Here is a 16433-nt window from a genome sequence, read left to right as displayed (position 1 = left end):
CTGATGATAGGTGACAACCTCGATTTTGCACGGTTCACATTCCGGATCGCGGAGGTACGCGTAGCATTTCGTCATCTTAAACGTCCAATCGGTTAGACATATTGGGCAGTGCCCCTTAGAGGTATACCCAATCGGTCTGTGTCCCCGAAACCACTCGTTACTGAGGAACTGAAGCTCAGGGAACTGCTGGGGGTAGGCTCTGGGTCCATGGTTTGGACGTGATTCGAAGTGGCGGCAGAACCGGAGACACCCCAGATCTTGCCAGATTTTCTTGCAGTTCTCTTGCATTGTACCAGTGAGTAAAAGGTGGTAACGAACGGATAAGAAGCACTGGTTGTCCAGTACAGCCATGGCGGGCTGCGTTTGCCAGGCATCTTCCCTTCGGCTCGATAGGGGGGGGTATGAACATGGGTTGATGGATTCCTCGACCTGCTCCAAATAAATGTTCGTTCATGATAAGTTGGAAATGGTGGAATCCAAAGTACCAAACTCCGATCCTGTCAAGATCACATCGATTCTGACATGGCGGAAGCTGAACTTCGTATAAAAAGGATTCAAAGCGCCACTTCTTGTTGTAGAGATGGCATTTGCCACAAGTGAAACAGTAGTAACAGCGTTCGCTGATATCCTTTTCGGACGAATGGCGAATAGCCCTCAGGTCGTCATCAAAGAGGTTCCTAGGTTTGAAAATAGCAAGCGCCCTCTCGCAAGTCAAGGATAGTGCGGCGGCTGTTTCTGGGGGTAGATGGGCCGATATGGCCAACAAAATGTGCAATGGCTGATTCAAGAATAATGATTTGGTTTGAGGGTCGATCTCTTTCGCGGAGTTTCGTTTCGCGACAGCTCGAAATATTCGGACGACGGTTCTTTTAAGTGACTGAATTGTTCTCGTAACCGTAGACATCTTATTGGCTTTCTACCTTGGCGGACTCGCTTCATACGTGCTGTCGCCATGAACAATCTTGACAATGAAGCCAGAACAGACCACCAGCGCTGATAGGAATTGAACCTGTGCCCGAAGATACTCTGGCCGTTTCGAGCACGGTTCGGCACCAACGATGGCACCTGGGAGTAATGGGCTGAAGCCTGCCGCTAAGGCGGCCACAAACGCAGTACACTCGACATCCGCGCCACAAGTCGGCTCTGAACCAAGAACATTACCTACATGTAGTCACCTAGGTCGGGATTTTCGTGTTAGGAGAGCAGGCAAACTAAACGCTATCTGTCAATACCGAATACTCGCGCATTTTTACAGAGTAGAGCCAGAGGTCCAAGGCCGGTGGAAAATATGGAGGACGAGGTGAATGGGATGAGCAGGACGAATTAGATCAGCTTCACTGGCAAGGAGGAATGGTATTCTCGACTACTCTCGCTTTCTTCGTTACTGCTGGTCCATAAGGCGAAGTATGTAATCGAAGTGAGGAAAACACCACAGTCATCAAGGAGCTCCGGCCCCGGGGGTGAACCACAAACGAGTACCCCGACACCAGACTAACTGATGTGCAATCCGCATCCCAATCTAGAGGAGAAGGCAGTGGCGCCGGAGGCCATTTCAGAAATATTTGACTAACTGTATGTACTAGTAATGAAACTGGTGCCTAGACCTTGGGAAACCTAGGTCTTGCCGTGTGAAGTGCAGTGCTCACTTGACCGTCTGAATTTCCAGCCGCGGGTGACTACCTACACTGCTACATCGAGCACAACCTTCCACCCAGCGGTGGACTCTTGCCGCCTCTATCGACAATGACATGACACTCCCAGGCCCCCTTGTCCCAGAAGGTACGGTGGGTAAGGAAGGGACGCCAGTGCCTGTTCCCACCCGCGCGAAAGATACCTAAGTACCTACTTAGGTACGCAGTGTTTATATGCAATGCCTGAGGCAATTGATATGTAGGTACGTAATGAGTACCTGCATCGTGCACCTGGCTGCCAGTGATGGGATTTCCATTGATTGGTTTATTCACCAATTGATACGTATATTTATACTTACGAAATATCTATTGATGTATAATGAATGCTTGAGACATTTAATAGTGAGTACATGTCAGCCCTAAAGGCCGTTCTATAGATGTTTTCAGAAGTGTGCCGTGATGATTCGCCATGCTACATATCATTGAATTGTACTGAATGCCATCAAAAATGGATGGCACGGGCAAAGCTACTTCTGAACAGACACAAGACGAAGACCCCATCTCAAGGTATATAATAGCAGGCACAGTTTCCGTCATTGCAAATATATCAAGTAGTGACGGCAAGAAAGTGTACTGGCGTTCATTTGGACACAGGGGGACAGAAGGTGCCTCCGGTCCGCACTGCAGGATCAGGTCAACAACTACATGGCTCGAGGCTTGGAGTCATTACATCACATGAGTCTATAAGCTAGATCCTAATAGGTGCCTTCTTGGAAGGTTTTCAAGAACCGAGCGTTGCAGACCGTTCACGTCTCTGAAGGCTGCTTGCCACCGGGGCTTCAGCAACCGGGTGTCCTCCTGATTTCCCGGTCCCACGTGAACCCTTTGGGGCACTCCGTGGGAGTTCTAGTGAGCCCGCCAGGGGACGTAGGGGCGGGTACTCCTAGGACACCCCAGCGTCGGGACTACACCTTGGCCGCGGTGCTGGGGCCGAGTGACCACCAAGTGGCACTTCTAAGATAGTCCCTCGCCCGTAGAATATGAGAAAAAGGTAAGCACAGTATTGAACGACTCCTATGCTATATTGGAAACCTTTGCTAACCTGTCGTCGCCACCAACACCAACCCCAACCTTGTGATCCAGCTACTCGCCCGACCACCCTCGACTGAGCACATCCCTCGCATCGCATTTGATTGAACAAGGGTTGAAGAGATCGGTGCTGGTGCTGGTGCGGGCACCGGCCTCGATGAGGATGTTGGTGTGGATGTTGGTATCAATACGAGCGTCTGAGTTGAGTTTCTGTCTCCTTGAATTGGTTCTTTGGCTTTCTGGATTCTTTCCTTGTCTCAATCTTCATTGATAGATATTCAACTCTGATGCCAAGTACAAAAATACCGACAAGTTTTTGGCCCCCGCAAATCTGTCGACAACATGGGGAATACCAATGTCATCAAAGCCACCAAGGCGGCCATCAAAGAATGCCCCAGTGAGATATTCAACTTCTACTTGATAGCATGCGTCTGCATCTGGAGCTTCTCAGGGGTGGCCAAGGGCTTTGACGAGGGTGTGTTCTGAAGCCTCTGCCACCACTGATACTGTACCTTCAATACCTAAACCCAAGTTTCTTTATTAACTATCCATACGGATGGACAGGAAACACCGCCTCTATTGTTGTGATGCCGTCGTTCAAGAAGAGGTTCGGCCTGGACCACTTGAGTGAAAAAGGCCTACGCCAACACCAAGGGCTGGATAGTCGCCATTGCCACAGCTGGCGCCGTCTGGGGCTGCCTTGCTTGCATCTAAATGACTCAGCGTTTAGGGCGAAAATTCACCTTCCAGATTCTTACATTGTTCTACATTGCTGGTGTTCTGGGCCAGACTTTCTCAGGCGGCAACCTTGCGGCGCTCTATGCCTCTAGGGTCATCACCGGCATGGGCATTGGTGCGACGACGGCGATTCCTTCCGTCTACATTGCTGAGGTAAGCCAAGAGAGACCAAATCAATCTTTACAGGTAGCGTCAGCCTTGAACTCAATTCAGCTTTGCCAATATACTCTTTGCATAGATTGCCCCGCAGTCCATCAGAGGCCTCCTGACCGTCCAGTACGCCTGCTGTCAGCAACTAGGAGTGGTATTCGGCTTCTTCATCAACTATGGAGTGACAAAGAGCTTTGCCGGAACACAGAAGCAGTGGATGCTGCCTACCGCCCTACAGCTCGTCCCTGCAGTGACCTGGCTCGTCGGATGCACTTTGACCCCTGAAACCCCACGATTCCTCCTTGCCCAGAACAAACGCACGGAAGTCCTCTCGACTCTGGTCAAGTTCCGACGTCTGCCAGAGGACCACCCGTACGTGAGAACCGAGTTTACCAACATGGAACACCAGTTGAACCTTGAGCTCGAAGTCAGGTCTGGCAGTAGCTTCTTTGACCTGGTCAAGGAGACCTTTGGCAACGTGGAGAACCGTCGTCGCTCCTTCCTCATGTTTTTCTGTCACATCTTCGGCCAGTGGTCGGGCGCCAACGGCATCACCCAGTACAGTCCGACCATCCTTGGCTATCTTGGCATATCCAACACGGAGACAAGCTTCCTGGCGACTGGGATCTACGCGATTGTCAAGTTCGTTTCGGTCTTGCTCTTCTCGCTGTTCATGATCGACTTCATCGGGCGCCGGCGGTCGCTCATGACGGGAATTTCCCTGCAAATTTTCACTCTTGCCTACATTGGCACGTATCTGGGCGTGACCAACGGGTGGAGCGCCGAAAGGATCGAGAACACCCCCTCCGCCGTGGCCGCCAGCCGGATGGCCATCGTGGCCATCTACTTTCACGCCATCGCCTGGAGCATCAGCTGGTTCTCCATCCCGTACCTGGTCTCGGCCGAGATCTTCCCGCTGCGGATCCGGTCGCTCAACGTGGCCGTCGGCATGGCAGTGCACTGGGCCAACTACTTTGGCTGCTCGCGGGCCATGCAGTCGCTGCTCGTCGGCACCGACCGCTACGGCGCCTTTGTGCTTTTCTGTAGTGTTTGTGCTGTCTCGCTCGTCTACGTCTTCTTCGCCATGCCCGAGACGGCCGGCCGCTCGCTCGAGAGCATGGAAAAGCTGTTTGAGAAGCCGTGGTACAAGGTCTACGAGATTGCGTATCCCAAGGTGGAGGACCTGAAGCAGGAGCTTCGCACCGAGAAGGAGATCGAGCTGGACGAGGAGAAGGTAGAAGAGTCTGCTGCCGGACGTGCCAAACACGTGGAATGAGTGGAATTACACGGGAATGGATCATCATAAGATGTCCTAAAGACCCCGACGGTTGGATTTTGCTAAATAGGACTTGGATGGAAACGGGACGACACCCAAGCCAGCAACATCATGTTTTATCATCGATCCATTATGAGACTACAGCTTGTCACTTAAATCTGAACGGTTTGATCACCATACCTATGTCCTCAGTATCACCAGTCAGCTAGCTCACAGTTAAATACGTACGAGAAGGGATGGTTTCTTGGACGAGGCTTAACTACGATGATATTGCTGTTTTATGGACAACTTCACATCATCACGATCCACCCTGTTTCTCTCACCAAAGCTAGGGTTACCGTCCAAGTGGATCTGTCGAGAAACGCCAATCTCCAAATCCGGGGTTCGGGCGACGTCCGATGTGGAGATTTCAGGGGTACGTGTACTTGGGAAGAAATTCCAGGCTCAGCCCCGCTTCCCCGGACAGAATACTAAACGACAATCCACCTCCATCCAGACCAAAACCCCATGATCCATGGCCCAATCAGTAACTGGGTTGCTGGAGATGCTTCTATTTGATCAGTCGGAGTGCCATGTGGGGCGTATATTATATCACGACGACGGTGAGGGCGATGGACCGGCCCTTTCCAAAGACAAACAGGTGCCAAGCGTTTGTCATTGCATCAATGGTATTGTTTTAAGTTAGGCATCGAAGGGTTTAGCTGGATTCACGACGAAAATGCCATTCCATTCATCCTCCGACAGCCAAGACTTCAGCACTCGCAACTCCTCCGCCGTATTGACTGGCAACGGAGGTGACGGCGTTTCGCCCGTCTGAGTGCTGTCGACATGGGGCCAATCACTACCCCAAACAATACCTCCAGCACCGCTCGCCGCCAACTTTTCCACCACGTTCTGCATGCGACGGATATCGTCCGGGGCACGGCGGTGCAGGGCGCCGATCTTGACGCTGACCCTGCCCGCCGCCAAGAGGCCCAAGAACGTCTCGAACTCGGGCGACGACGCGTCTTCGGGGGTCGCGCTGCCGTTGTGGTCGGCAATGATTCGCACTTCACGCAGCTCCTCGTCGTGCAGCAGGAAGTCGGCCAGCGCCGCCCACATGCGCGGCGAGAGCTGGCCCGAGAGGCTCCAGCCGTAACGCGCGACGCCCTCCAGCCGCGCGGCCCTCCTCGAGATTGTCGAGGAGGTGCCACGGGCCGTCTTCGATGCTGGCTTGGAACATCGTGATGCAGTCCGCGTAGGTGCTCGCGACCAGTGCGCTCAGGGGGGCGGCTTCGGGCGTGTAGGAACGGCTCGGCTTGAAAGTGTGCTTGGTTGGGTTGAAGCAGTGGACGTGGGAATCCCACGAGTCTGGTGGGGTGATCCTCCCAGCCATCCTCGCGGCGAAAGTGGTATCCTCCGCAGGTTGTGTCAAGATAGATGCGGTTGTTGATGAACTATGCGATACCATAGTTATTATAACAAGACAGGCGGAGTAGAACATGGCCGGTGAAGGATACATCGCGTTTCCATACTAGCACCAAAACCGATTGTGATAGATTGGTATGGCCCTTGGGTAGTATATGAAACAGCGTTCAATGGTTTTCTTACAATCACCATACTCCCCTTTACTGATTTTCTTTTCTTTTTGCCTCCATCCATGCGCAGGGGGAGGGGGGTTGGGTCACCCACACCCATAATCCAGCTCGTGGGAATCTCTGGGGTGTGGATCATGTGGAAAGAAACGAGTTCGCGGGGGATGCCCGATGGCTTTCCGGCCAGAATATCTTCCCCGCAATCAGCCAGATGGTTGCCACAAGTTGCCTCGGTATACTTGAATCTCGATGGGATCGTCTTCGGTACCGCTCTACTGGACCGGAATGGGATCCGTGACCACTAGCAGGAAATAGGGTTCCGGAGGCTCTCCGAGGCCGCTTCCTGGGCCATCGGAGGAAGGCATTCGTCCTCGAACAACTGTCTGCATTTAACTCGGGCAATTCCATATTGGTAGTTGCCGATACGCAGCTTTTACATATCGAACTATTCAAGTTTTCTGATTATCCTCACGACGCACTGTTGTGAAGCGCCTATTCATCTGAGATCGATCATAATGGCACCCATGATAGATGAGCATGAAACAGGGGCGGTCACCAGTAACGACAAGCCGACGGTCTAGGTTATCGACACTTTCCACCCCAAAGCTGTTGAGCACGCCAAATCATTATACAATGTGATTCTGAATACAGACAAGGAATTGGAATTCACCGGCTGGCAAAGAAAGGCCAAATCCATTCTAATACGGAGTTCTTACCTGAGAGCAGATGACATCGCAAAGTGCCCAAACCTGATAGCCGTCGGCAAGCACGGCGTCGGCATCGGCAAGATCGGCAAGGAAGCCTGCGACGCCCGCGGCCAAGATCGTCGCCTTCGACCCCTACCTACCCGCCGGCGCCTGGTCCGACATCCCGCACACGCGCGTCCCCGCGTACCGGGACCTGCTGGCCGACGCGGACGTCCTGACGCTGCACGTGCCCCTGACGGACGAGGCGCGCGGCATGATCGGCTACGCGGAACTGTGCACGATGAAGCGCACCGCCATCGTCGACGAGGAAGACCTCCGGCGCGCTCTCGAGGGCCGCACCTGGGGCGCCGGGCTCGACGCCCACGACCAGGAGCCCCCGACTGCCGACCGCTACGGCGCGCTGTGGAAGCTGCCCAATGTCGTCAGCATGCCGAATATCGGCGCGGCCACCGACGACGCGCAGCTCATGTCGGCGTTGGGCGCAGTCAACAACACGTACAATTACCTGAAGAGTCTAGAACAGTAACGGCTGTATATACACCTTGTATACTTTCAATACAATGTGTCGTCAATCCGCAATGCTCTTTAGCCAATGTACATAATGAACAGACGTAGAAATGAGGCTGGGTGTGTTATTCCACGCCTAATACTTCGTTATTATGAGAGGAAGCCGTACTGCGAGTATTATCATGCAGCTCATGGAATAGATGTTGTGCCGTTTTGCAGTCCAGTCCAATCTAGAAGGAGCCGTAACCCGCATAACTACCATTTCTTTTTGCGAGCGGATGGCCTGCGATATGACAGGGAAGAGCTTCGGGCATTGTCCGATTCTTGTCCCTCCTGACCGCACTAGGGGCTTTCCATAGGCCTTTCTCCGCATCATCACTATCCATGCGGAGGACCTTGGGGTTGTAATACCAGGAAACGGGAATGTGGGGGAGATAATCAGGGGGTAATATTGCTTGTTTTTGTGATTCAGTATATCAAGAGGTCTTGGCCCCCGGGGCCAAGCAGTGCTTGAATATTACTTGGTAGTAGATCCATTCTTCCAGCATCCGTTTCCCATCCCTCTCGACCTGAAGAAGTTCACGGTTCAAGATACGTGATTTTACCTTCTGCTATTTCGTTGTCTTGTCTACCATTGCCTGCTATGTCGACACGGGCCCGCGACCTGTCTGACGAACTAGACGGCAAGATCAATGCAGGCCATGTTGAGAACGAGGTCGGCGCTGGCACCGCCGTACCTTTGAAGGACGCTGACCCCAAAAGTTTCACGGACACCTACAGGTCCTGCACGCCCGAGTTCGCCAGAGAGACCGAAAGGGGCTTGGTACGCAAGATCGACTCCCGTCTGATGCCCTTCGTCGTCATCATCTACCTGTTCAACTACCTCGACCGGAACTCCATCACCCAGGCTCGCCTCTACGGCCTGCAGGAGGACATTCATGTCAAGGGTGCCATGTACCAGACCGCCATCAGCATATTCTCCGCCGGGTATATCTTCATGAAGCTGCCCGGTACGATAATGATGAGCATATTTCACGTTGGGTACTTCATCATCCCTGATTATCCAGGGACCACGAAGTGGCTCAGCGAAGAAGAGAAAGTTGCCGCACAGGGTCGTCTAGCTGCAGACGCCGGCAACGAAGATGGCACTGGCGAGGACGAGGTGACCATCTGGCAGGGCATCGCATGGGCTTTGAAAGACCACCGGGTTTGGCTCTTTGCGTGCCTTCAGATGGCCACGACGGCGTCCATCTCCTACTCTCACTTCTTCCCAACTCTGATCCAGCAGATCGGCTTCAAGAACAGCACTACTGTCCTCCTGTTGACCGCGCCTCTCTACCTGTTTTCGTTCTTCTGGGCCATTGGGCTTTGCATTCGACGCGGACAAGCGGCAGAAGCGATCACCGCATGCAATCGTCTCTGGAGCCGTGGCCATGGCAGCGACAGTGTGCCTCATAGCACTGGGCGAGCAGAAATGGGCGCGATATGCGCTGACCTTCTTCGTCTGTGCCGGCACGTTCGGGGTCTACTCCACGACATACACATGGATGTCTTCGACCATCGTTCAGCCGCGGCCATTGGCATTGCCAACACATGCGCCAACGTCGCCTCGCTCTTCGCCAGCTACTTCTGGCTGGACAAGTACGAGCCCTACTTCCGCGAGTCGTGGGCTTGTCTCCTGGCCTTTCAGGCTCTTGGCATGGCCTGCATCCTGACGCTACGGTACACGATGAAGCGTCGCAACAGACGCTTTGAAATGTTGGCCACCCAGGTCGACCCGAGCGATGCGGCGGCCATGTGCCGCCTCACGGAGGAGGAACAGCGGGCTGTCGCGAATGGGTACCGTTACATTATATAGCTTACCTACTTAGGAGGCTTGGCTGACAAGCCGATTTCTTAAGCTCATTCAGGAAGCCTAAATTGCACTCCAAGAAAACATGTTTCGTTTCACTATTGCAACCAAAAGTTGAAGGTATTCAAGGTGATACTTTGTATCGGCTGTCTGTTCTGTACTCGCATTAGATAGATTGATGAATGATGCTCACCCGAGTCGATAAGCCCCGCCCGTCGCATACCTGATGCCCTTATTGTAGGATGACGACTGGCATGCCGTGGTGCAGCGGTGGCACGAACCGCTGGTTGCTTCTTCTCGTGGGCCGGGGGTGAGACAAGGTCTTTCGAAGTGTCTCGTTTCAGACTACGAACCCAATTCGCTGACGACTCAGATATGATGTTTGCGGCTGAGGATTTGCGCGCACCACTCATCATCACATGACTATTGCGGCTGGGCCAAAGCTGTTGCGAGGCAGTATGTCTAGAGGCCGAATGACCCAGTTACTTAGACTGGCCTCCACAGCACTGCGCAGCATGATTGACACCTGAACTGTCAGCGGCCGCTTGACCATCAGCGCTATTCGACTCAACTAAAGATGGCCTTTTTAGGTCTAACTGGTGGAGCTCGCCCCAGAACGTCAAAACCTTTGACGTTGCCCAATACTGAATGACTGCAGCCGTTCCTTGTGTTCAATGGTTGTTGAGCATGAAATACTAAGTAAGGATGCCATCCAGACCTGGTTTTGTACGAACTTGCTCATCCGATTCTTGCTCGCCTAAGGTGGTCTGCGGCATCTACCCTATTTCTTTCGTTGAGGTACATGTAGCTAGCTATCACAGCATCCTTATCGTTGTGGAGTGGAACTGGCGGATAACTCAGCATGTGTGATCGGCTTGTGGACTAGGAAAGGAGGACGATGAAATGAATGTTGTAAAGTTGAATTATCAACCTACTATAAGTGCAAATAGAAAATGCAACACTTTCTGCTCCTGAGGCACTTGAACATGCATGTAGATACATTATGTACGGTCAACGATGATGCTGCTGGTTCGACTGGCTGGGTGCGGGGCTTTCCAAACCCGCGTTGGAGCATAAGCTGCTTAGAGCTAATTGAATAAATATATCGGCCAGTGACATGTTCCACGCACGGCCCTTGCGAAGCATCAGCGCCCAGAAGAGCCCAGAGCCTAGAGCCCAGCGGCCATCTGCTCATCACCCAAGCAGCAATCTGCGACTGACTTCTCTACTTCGGTACCAGGCAAGAGAACTGCCGTCCGTAGGTACTTCTTTGCAGCATCGTCGATGCTGTGCCATGCGCATCGATATTCTTCATTGCAGTAATATGCATTATGTCTGCCGTCGCACATAATGGGAGGGGATTGAACCACCAACAGCACCAGCACCAGCACCAGCTACATCATCCACCACCAGCCACTTCGTCGAACCCGCAATCTTCTCCATCACAGCACAACCGACGCGTTTCCAACCCGGGCGCTTCAGTATCCCGAGCAGCACGCTTTGGGCCTACACCAGTCGCTCCCTCTGCCAGCCAAAGCAACTCCGCCGCCATGCCGTCGCATCCCGGGTCGAGTAGCAGCGCATTTGCGCAATACCAGCAGCAGCCGCCGCCGCCGTCGCGGGCGTCCGATGTTGCAAATGGGCAACCCAACGGCGTCTACGAGGACGACACGGACCAGGATGGCGAACGCCGACCTTCCAGCGCCCCCGGAAACAAACCCCGGGTTTCAATCGCTACATCGTTTGACGACTCAGACCGCGAACAGCCGAGGCGCCGGCCAAAACCCCCCTGCTGCGTTCCAAGAGCGAGCACTTTCCCCGGCATGAAGAGGCAGATCTGTCAGATGAAGAGGTGTACGAATGGAGCGCGCGCCATGGTTTTGAAGACCATTACCAGTCAGAGGATATCATCTCTCAGCTGGCAAATGTGAGTAGCTCTTCGCCTCTGCTGGTGAATCCCAGCACCACCCGTCGTTCAAGTCGAAGAAGGAGATGGATCCCTTTTGGTGTTAATAACCTTTCACCACGTTGAGTGTTGCGTGGTTCAAACCCACCGTCTTGTGAGAGCGTGGACCTTGCTCTACGCTTTGGCTGATTTGGCTTGGGCTTCGCCAGCGCAACGCTCATCACCTCCTTCTGTCTACTCGAGAGCACTTGGTAGCCTGATTGGAACTGGATATACTGACATTGTTTTGACAGAATTGGTACATGTACTACACCGACAAACGCCACGAAACTACTGGCCATCCCAAATCGCCAGGATACACCATCGAGGATTGGCGCATGCGAGATCGCCTGAAGACCGTCTCCGCTGCCCTTGCAGTTTGCCTTAATATCGGTGTTGAACCGCCTGACCAGTTAAGAACGAACCCTGGCGCGAAACTAGAGGCATGGACCGATCCTTACGGCCAGAAGGCGCTCGAGAACATCGGCAAGGCTCTACAGAACCAATACGAAAATATTTCGGTCCGTACGAGATACAAACAGTACCTGGATCCTTCAGTGGAAGAAACGAAAAAGTTCTGCATCTCATTGAGGAGAAACGCCAAGGATGAGCGAGTCCTTCTGCACTACAACGGACATGGCGTTCCAAAGCCAACCAGCTCTGGAGAGATCTGGGTGTTTAATAAGAACTATACCCAATACATCCCGGTATCTCTCTATGACCTACAACATTGGCTCCAAGCCCCCACCATCTTTGTATGGGATTGCTCTGAAGCTGGCAACATATTAACTAATTACCATCGTTTCGTTGAGAAACACGAGGAAGAGGAAGAAACGGCGGCCGCTGCTGATCCAAGCTACGAGAAGGTCAAGTTCCGCTCGTACTTGCATTTGGCAGCTTGTGCCGCCAAAGAGAACTTGCCGACAAATCCTAAACTACCTGCCGATCTATTTACAGCTTGCTTAACTACACCCATAGAGATGGCATTGTGGTATTTCGTTCTGCAAAACCCGTTAAAGACGAGTCTCACACCAGAAAGAGCCAAGAAGTTGCCTGGCCGCCTTCAAGAGAGACGGACACCGCTTGGCGAGCTCAATTGGATATTCACTGCCATCACCGACACGATAGCTTGGACTTCTTTGCCCCGGCATCTGTTCCGCAAGTTCTTCAGACAAGACCTTATGGTGGCAGCTTTATTTCGCAATTTCATCCTGGCACAGCGTATTATGATGGTATACGGATGCCACCCCCAGTCATATCCTGAACTGCCTGATACACATCAGCACCCTCTCTGGGAGAGCTGGGATCTGGCCGTCGACCTCGCATTGGCTCAACTGCCGATGCTTGAACGAAAAGAACATGAAGGAATCGAGTACGAATACCAGAGCTCGACCTTCTTCACTGAACAGCTCACTGCCTTCGAAGTATATATTGCCCGAGGCAATGCAAACGCACAAAACCCACCAGAGCAACTACCAGTGGTGCTCCAAGTCCTTCTGAGCCAACAGCATCGAGTACGAGCTCTTATCTTGTTGAGCAGATTCCTAGACTTGGGTCCTTGGGCTGTTCAGCTTGCACTCAGCATCGGAATCTTCCCGTATGTGCTGAAGTTGCTTCAGTCAGCCGCAAATGAGTTGAAGCCCGTGATGGTTTATATTTGGACTAGGATACTGGCTGTTGACATTTCGTGTCAACCTGATCTCATTAAAGATAGTGGCTACGGCTACTTCTCTGCGATTATGAGGCCGTCAGAAGGCCTTGTCGTCGCCAACGATGAGCACAAGGCGATGTGTGCCTTCATCTTGGCGATGCTCTGCAAGGGATACAGGCCAGGACAGGTGGTTTGCAACCAGAGCAACAATTCTGAAAAGCCTGAGATCATGTCGTCGTGCTTGGCGCACCTCAGAAACGAGGAAAATCCACTTCTGAGGCAGTGGGCTTGCCTCTGCGTCAGTCAATTGTGGCAAGACTTCCCGGAGGCAAAGTGGAGAGGCATCAGAGAGAATGCCCCCTGAAATTGTCTACTTTAACCAAGGATCCTTGTTGCGAGGTCCGAGCCTCTGTCGTTCATGCCTTGACGACCTTTTTGGGCATTCCCGACTTGACCGACGAGGTTGCTCGCATTGAGGAGTCCATTGCCTGGACCCTGCTGGATATGGCCAATGATGGGAGTCCTTTGGTCCGCAAAGAGTTGGTAGTGTTTCTCTCACACTTCGTACCGCGGTATGATAGTAAGTTTATTGTTGCTGCCTACGAGCAACTTATGGAAGAAAAGGAATACCTTGTCCATCCACCTCAGAATGAGGGTTTGGACTACAAGCTAGGTCTTCATTACGCAAGACAAGAGAACCGCAATGCGGACGGCACCATCAACCCGGCAGTACAAGGGTTCTCGCACAATACGGTTTTCGCCGCTTGCTGGAAGCACGTCCTGATACTGGCCGTGGATCCTCATCCAGAAGTTCAAAGGGATGCCACCATCATCGTGGACTACGTCCACCAGGCCCTACTTGACTCTCCTGTCAGTGTTCAAGCCAAGAATTTGATGGACGATATCCAAAGGCGGGTACGGAAGACGAGAGGCCAAGGCCACAGGAAGCAGGCGTCCACCTCAAGAAACAGCATGATGCATTCGAACCCCGCGGATATACCGGCCCCGGAGCCTTCGCCTGGTCTCCTCAAGCGTACAGCAAGTCTTCTGTTCTCAGGCATCTGGGGCGCTGAAGATAGGCCTTATCCGTCCCCACCCCTGGCCTCTCCTGGTCTGGTCCGCAGTGGCTCTCAGAAGTTTCGTAGTGCTGCCGAGTGGATAGCACCCCAGGAGCAAAATGACCCTTCCACAATAGCGAGCCACTATCATGTGACCGAGGAGCCTGTTTCTGGTGGGTTTGAGGAACGCAGCGCGGTAGAACTGCCAACCTTACCATTGAAGAGCACGCTCCTGGACTGGTCTATTGAGTATTTCCGCGAACCGCAGATGAAGCCGACTGAGGCAGAAGAACCCGGCAGTACCGAATACAACGAGCGCCTGTGGAGAAGATCTCGGAACGAGAACATCCTCCGAGAAACTCAACCACAGAAGCATTACGCTGGCACTCACAAGTGGAACAACCAGCTTGCGATCATGAACAATGGCGCCCAGCCAGCAAAGATGACATTCCACCAGTTCGAAGATCACCTCGCCGTCGCCGATGATGGTAATACCGTCAACATCTGGGACTGGAAGAAACAGCACCGAATTGGCCGCTTTTCCAATGGAAATCCCGAGGGTTCCAAGATCAGCGATATGAAGTTCATCAACGAAGATGACACGGCATTCCTGATGACTGGTTCTTCGGATGGTGTCATACGTATCTACCGCCACTATGACTCGGAGAAGACTGAGCTTGCGGCCTCCTGGAGAGCACTCACACACATGGTCCCCAGCAACGTCAACTCGGGCATGGTATTCGACTGGCAGCAAGTCACCGGCAAGGTACTAGTGGCTGGCGATGTCCGTGTCATTCGGGTATGGGCGGCAGCATATGAGACTTGCATTGCGGATATTCCAGCACGGTCGGGCTCATGCGTCACATCCATCACTTCGGACCAGATGACGGGTAACATTTTCGTCGCTGGGTTTGGCGACGGTGCTGTACGAGTCTTCGACACGCGCCTTAAGTCTCAGGAGTCCATGGTCAAGAAGTGGAAAGACGACTCGGATAGGCAGTGGATTAAGAGTGTCCACATGCAGCGTGGTGGCCAGCGGGAGCTGCTCACTGCCAGTCGCAATGGCAAGGTTAAGCTCTGGGATATTCGCATGGATGCGCCTCTCAAAGTTGTGCAAACCACCAGGGATACCCTCCGCACGGCAAGTACTCACGAGCATCTGCCTGTGTTCTCTGTGTAAGTTGACGATCCCCTCCCTAATAACTCGTAATGTTCTCACACTAATCAATCTTGTAGCGGTACTTCTGCACATTGCGTCAAGGTTTTCAACTTTGATGGCCATGAACTGTCTCGCATGGAGCCCTATTCCAGCTTCTTGCAACAGAGTCGTGGCGCACCAATCTCCACTACCGCTTTCCATCCTCATCGCATGATTCTGGGTTGCGCCGCACGAGGCGACCACCACATTAACTTGTTCACGTGCGCCCAGGAGACGCCCCAAGCGTATCTCAACTCCCTTTGATAGCATTTGATTCATTGGCGATCATCCAACTGAACGCGGGTTCGGACATATATTTGACCCTGGCTGCCGACGCAGTTTCATCGTTGAAGGGGGGGACAAGCGTTGGGCTCCGAGAATCCCCCACACTCCTGGCGTTTGAGCATTTCCCGGGGTAGTTTGTTGACATCATGATGGGCATATTGACGAAGTTTATATTGATCCGTTCGGAGTTCAGGATCCTTTCGTTCGTGTATTTGGTTGATCAATTTCACCAGAGCGGTCCCGTTGCCTCATGGGTGGGCCTCCTTTTCACTTTTTTTCCCCCGGTGTTCTCGCGGAGGCTTTTGGTTTCGCATCCCCGAGTATAAACCCGAGATTTCTAGAGCTGAAGACAAGAAATTCATATACCAGCGTAATACTCATAATAAAAACAAAATTCTAATAAGCGTCCATTGACGAAAACTTTGCTTTATTGTTTTTGATACCCCGTGCCAGGTTGAGGATAGAGTATACTGATCTGCGTACTAACCCTACCCCATTCCCTGGCAGCAGGTCAGAAGTACTTCGAAAACAGTCCTTTCACATCGTTTCTTGTAGATGAGGAATCAGAGTCGCCTTGGGTAAGTATTCGCCCGCCATACTCCTTGTCTTTTGAGTTTCTAGGCCGCATTGTTGTTTTAAAGGACAATCCAGGATTCGCAAAAGAATAAGGGGCGCAGGTGGCGCAGACCCCCTATGTTACTCGGGCTAGCTATCATATATGTTACCCAGAAGATGATGCCGTAATAAGGTTATCAATAAGATTAAGACCAAA

The 16433-nt window shown here is 52.6% G+C and overlaps 5 protein-coding genes across 5 annotated transcripts; 4 read left to right on the top strand and 1 right to left on the bottom strand.

The window, feature by feature from the left end:
• Nucleotides 1–3062: 3062 nt before the first annotated feature.
• On the top strand, nt 3063–4884 carry PG986_013357 (quinate permease; the record flags this gene model as incomplete). Its single annotated transcript, XM_066849579.1, has 3 exons — nt 3063–3195; nt 3451–3611; nt 3697–4884. 3 exons carry the CDS (start codon nt 3063–3065, stop codon nt 4882–4884), a joined length of 1482 nt encoding a protein of 493 aa, XP_066693722.1.
• A 681-nt stretch (nt 4885–5565) lies between these two features.
• On the bottom strand, nt 5566–6259 carry PG986_013356 (uncharacterized protein; the record flags this gene model as incomplete). Its single annotated transcript, XM_066849578.1, has 2 exons — nt 5566–6052; nt 6078–6259. 2 exons carry the CDS (start codon nt 6257–6259, stop codon nt 5566–5568), a joined length of 669 nt encoding a protein of 222 aa, XP_066693721.1.
• A 714-nt stretch (nt 6260–6973) lies between these two features.
• PG986_013355 (uncharacterized protein) lies at nt 6974–7691 on the top strand (the record flags this gene model as incomplete). Its single annotated transcript, XM_066849577.1, has 2 exons — nt 6974–7033; nt 7215–7691. The coding sequence occupies 2 exons, from the start codon at nt 6974–6976 to the stop codon at nt 7689–7691; spliced, it is 537 nt and encodes a 178-aa protein (XP_066693720.1).
• A 624-nt stretch (nt 7692–8315) lies between these two features.
• PG986_013354 (pectin lyase A) lies at nt 8316–9530 on the top strand (the record flags this gene model as incomplete). Its single annotated transcript, XM_066849576.1, has 1 exon — nt 8316–9530. The coding sequence occupies one exon, from the start codon at nt 8316–8318 to the stop codon at nt 9528–9530; it is 1215 nt and encodes a 404-aa protein (XP_066693719.1).
• A 1544-nt stretch (nt 9531–11074) lies between these two features.
• Nucleotides 11075–15640, top strand: PG986_013353 (uncharacterized protein; the record flags this gene model as incomplete). The annotated part of the gene is made up of 5 exons (XM_066849575.1): nt 11075–11363; nt 11411–11451; nt 11724–13418; nt 13505–15354; nt 15415–15640. 5 exons carry the CDS (start codon nt 11075–11077, stop codon nt 15638–15640), a joined length of 4101 nt encoding a protein of 1366 aa, XP_066693718.1.
• Between the last annotated feature and the right edge of the window lie 793 nt (nt 15641–16433).

Source organism: Apiospora aurea, assembly GCF_038362705.1.
Source record: "Apiospora aurea strain CBS 24483 chromosome Unknown utg000009l_segment0_segment0, whole genome shotgun sequence".
In the NCBI taxonomy this organism is placed as follows: domain Eukaryota; kingdom Fungi; phylum Ascomycota; class Sordariomycetes; order Amphisphaeriales; family Apiosporaceae; genus Apiospora; species Apiospora aurea.
The sequence above is the reverse complement of the archived record's forward strand: the minus strand, read 5'-3'. Positions and strand labels throughout refer to the sequence as shown.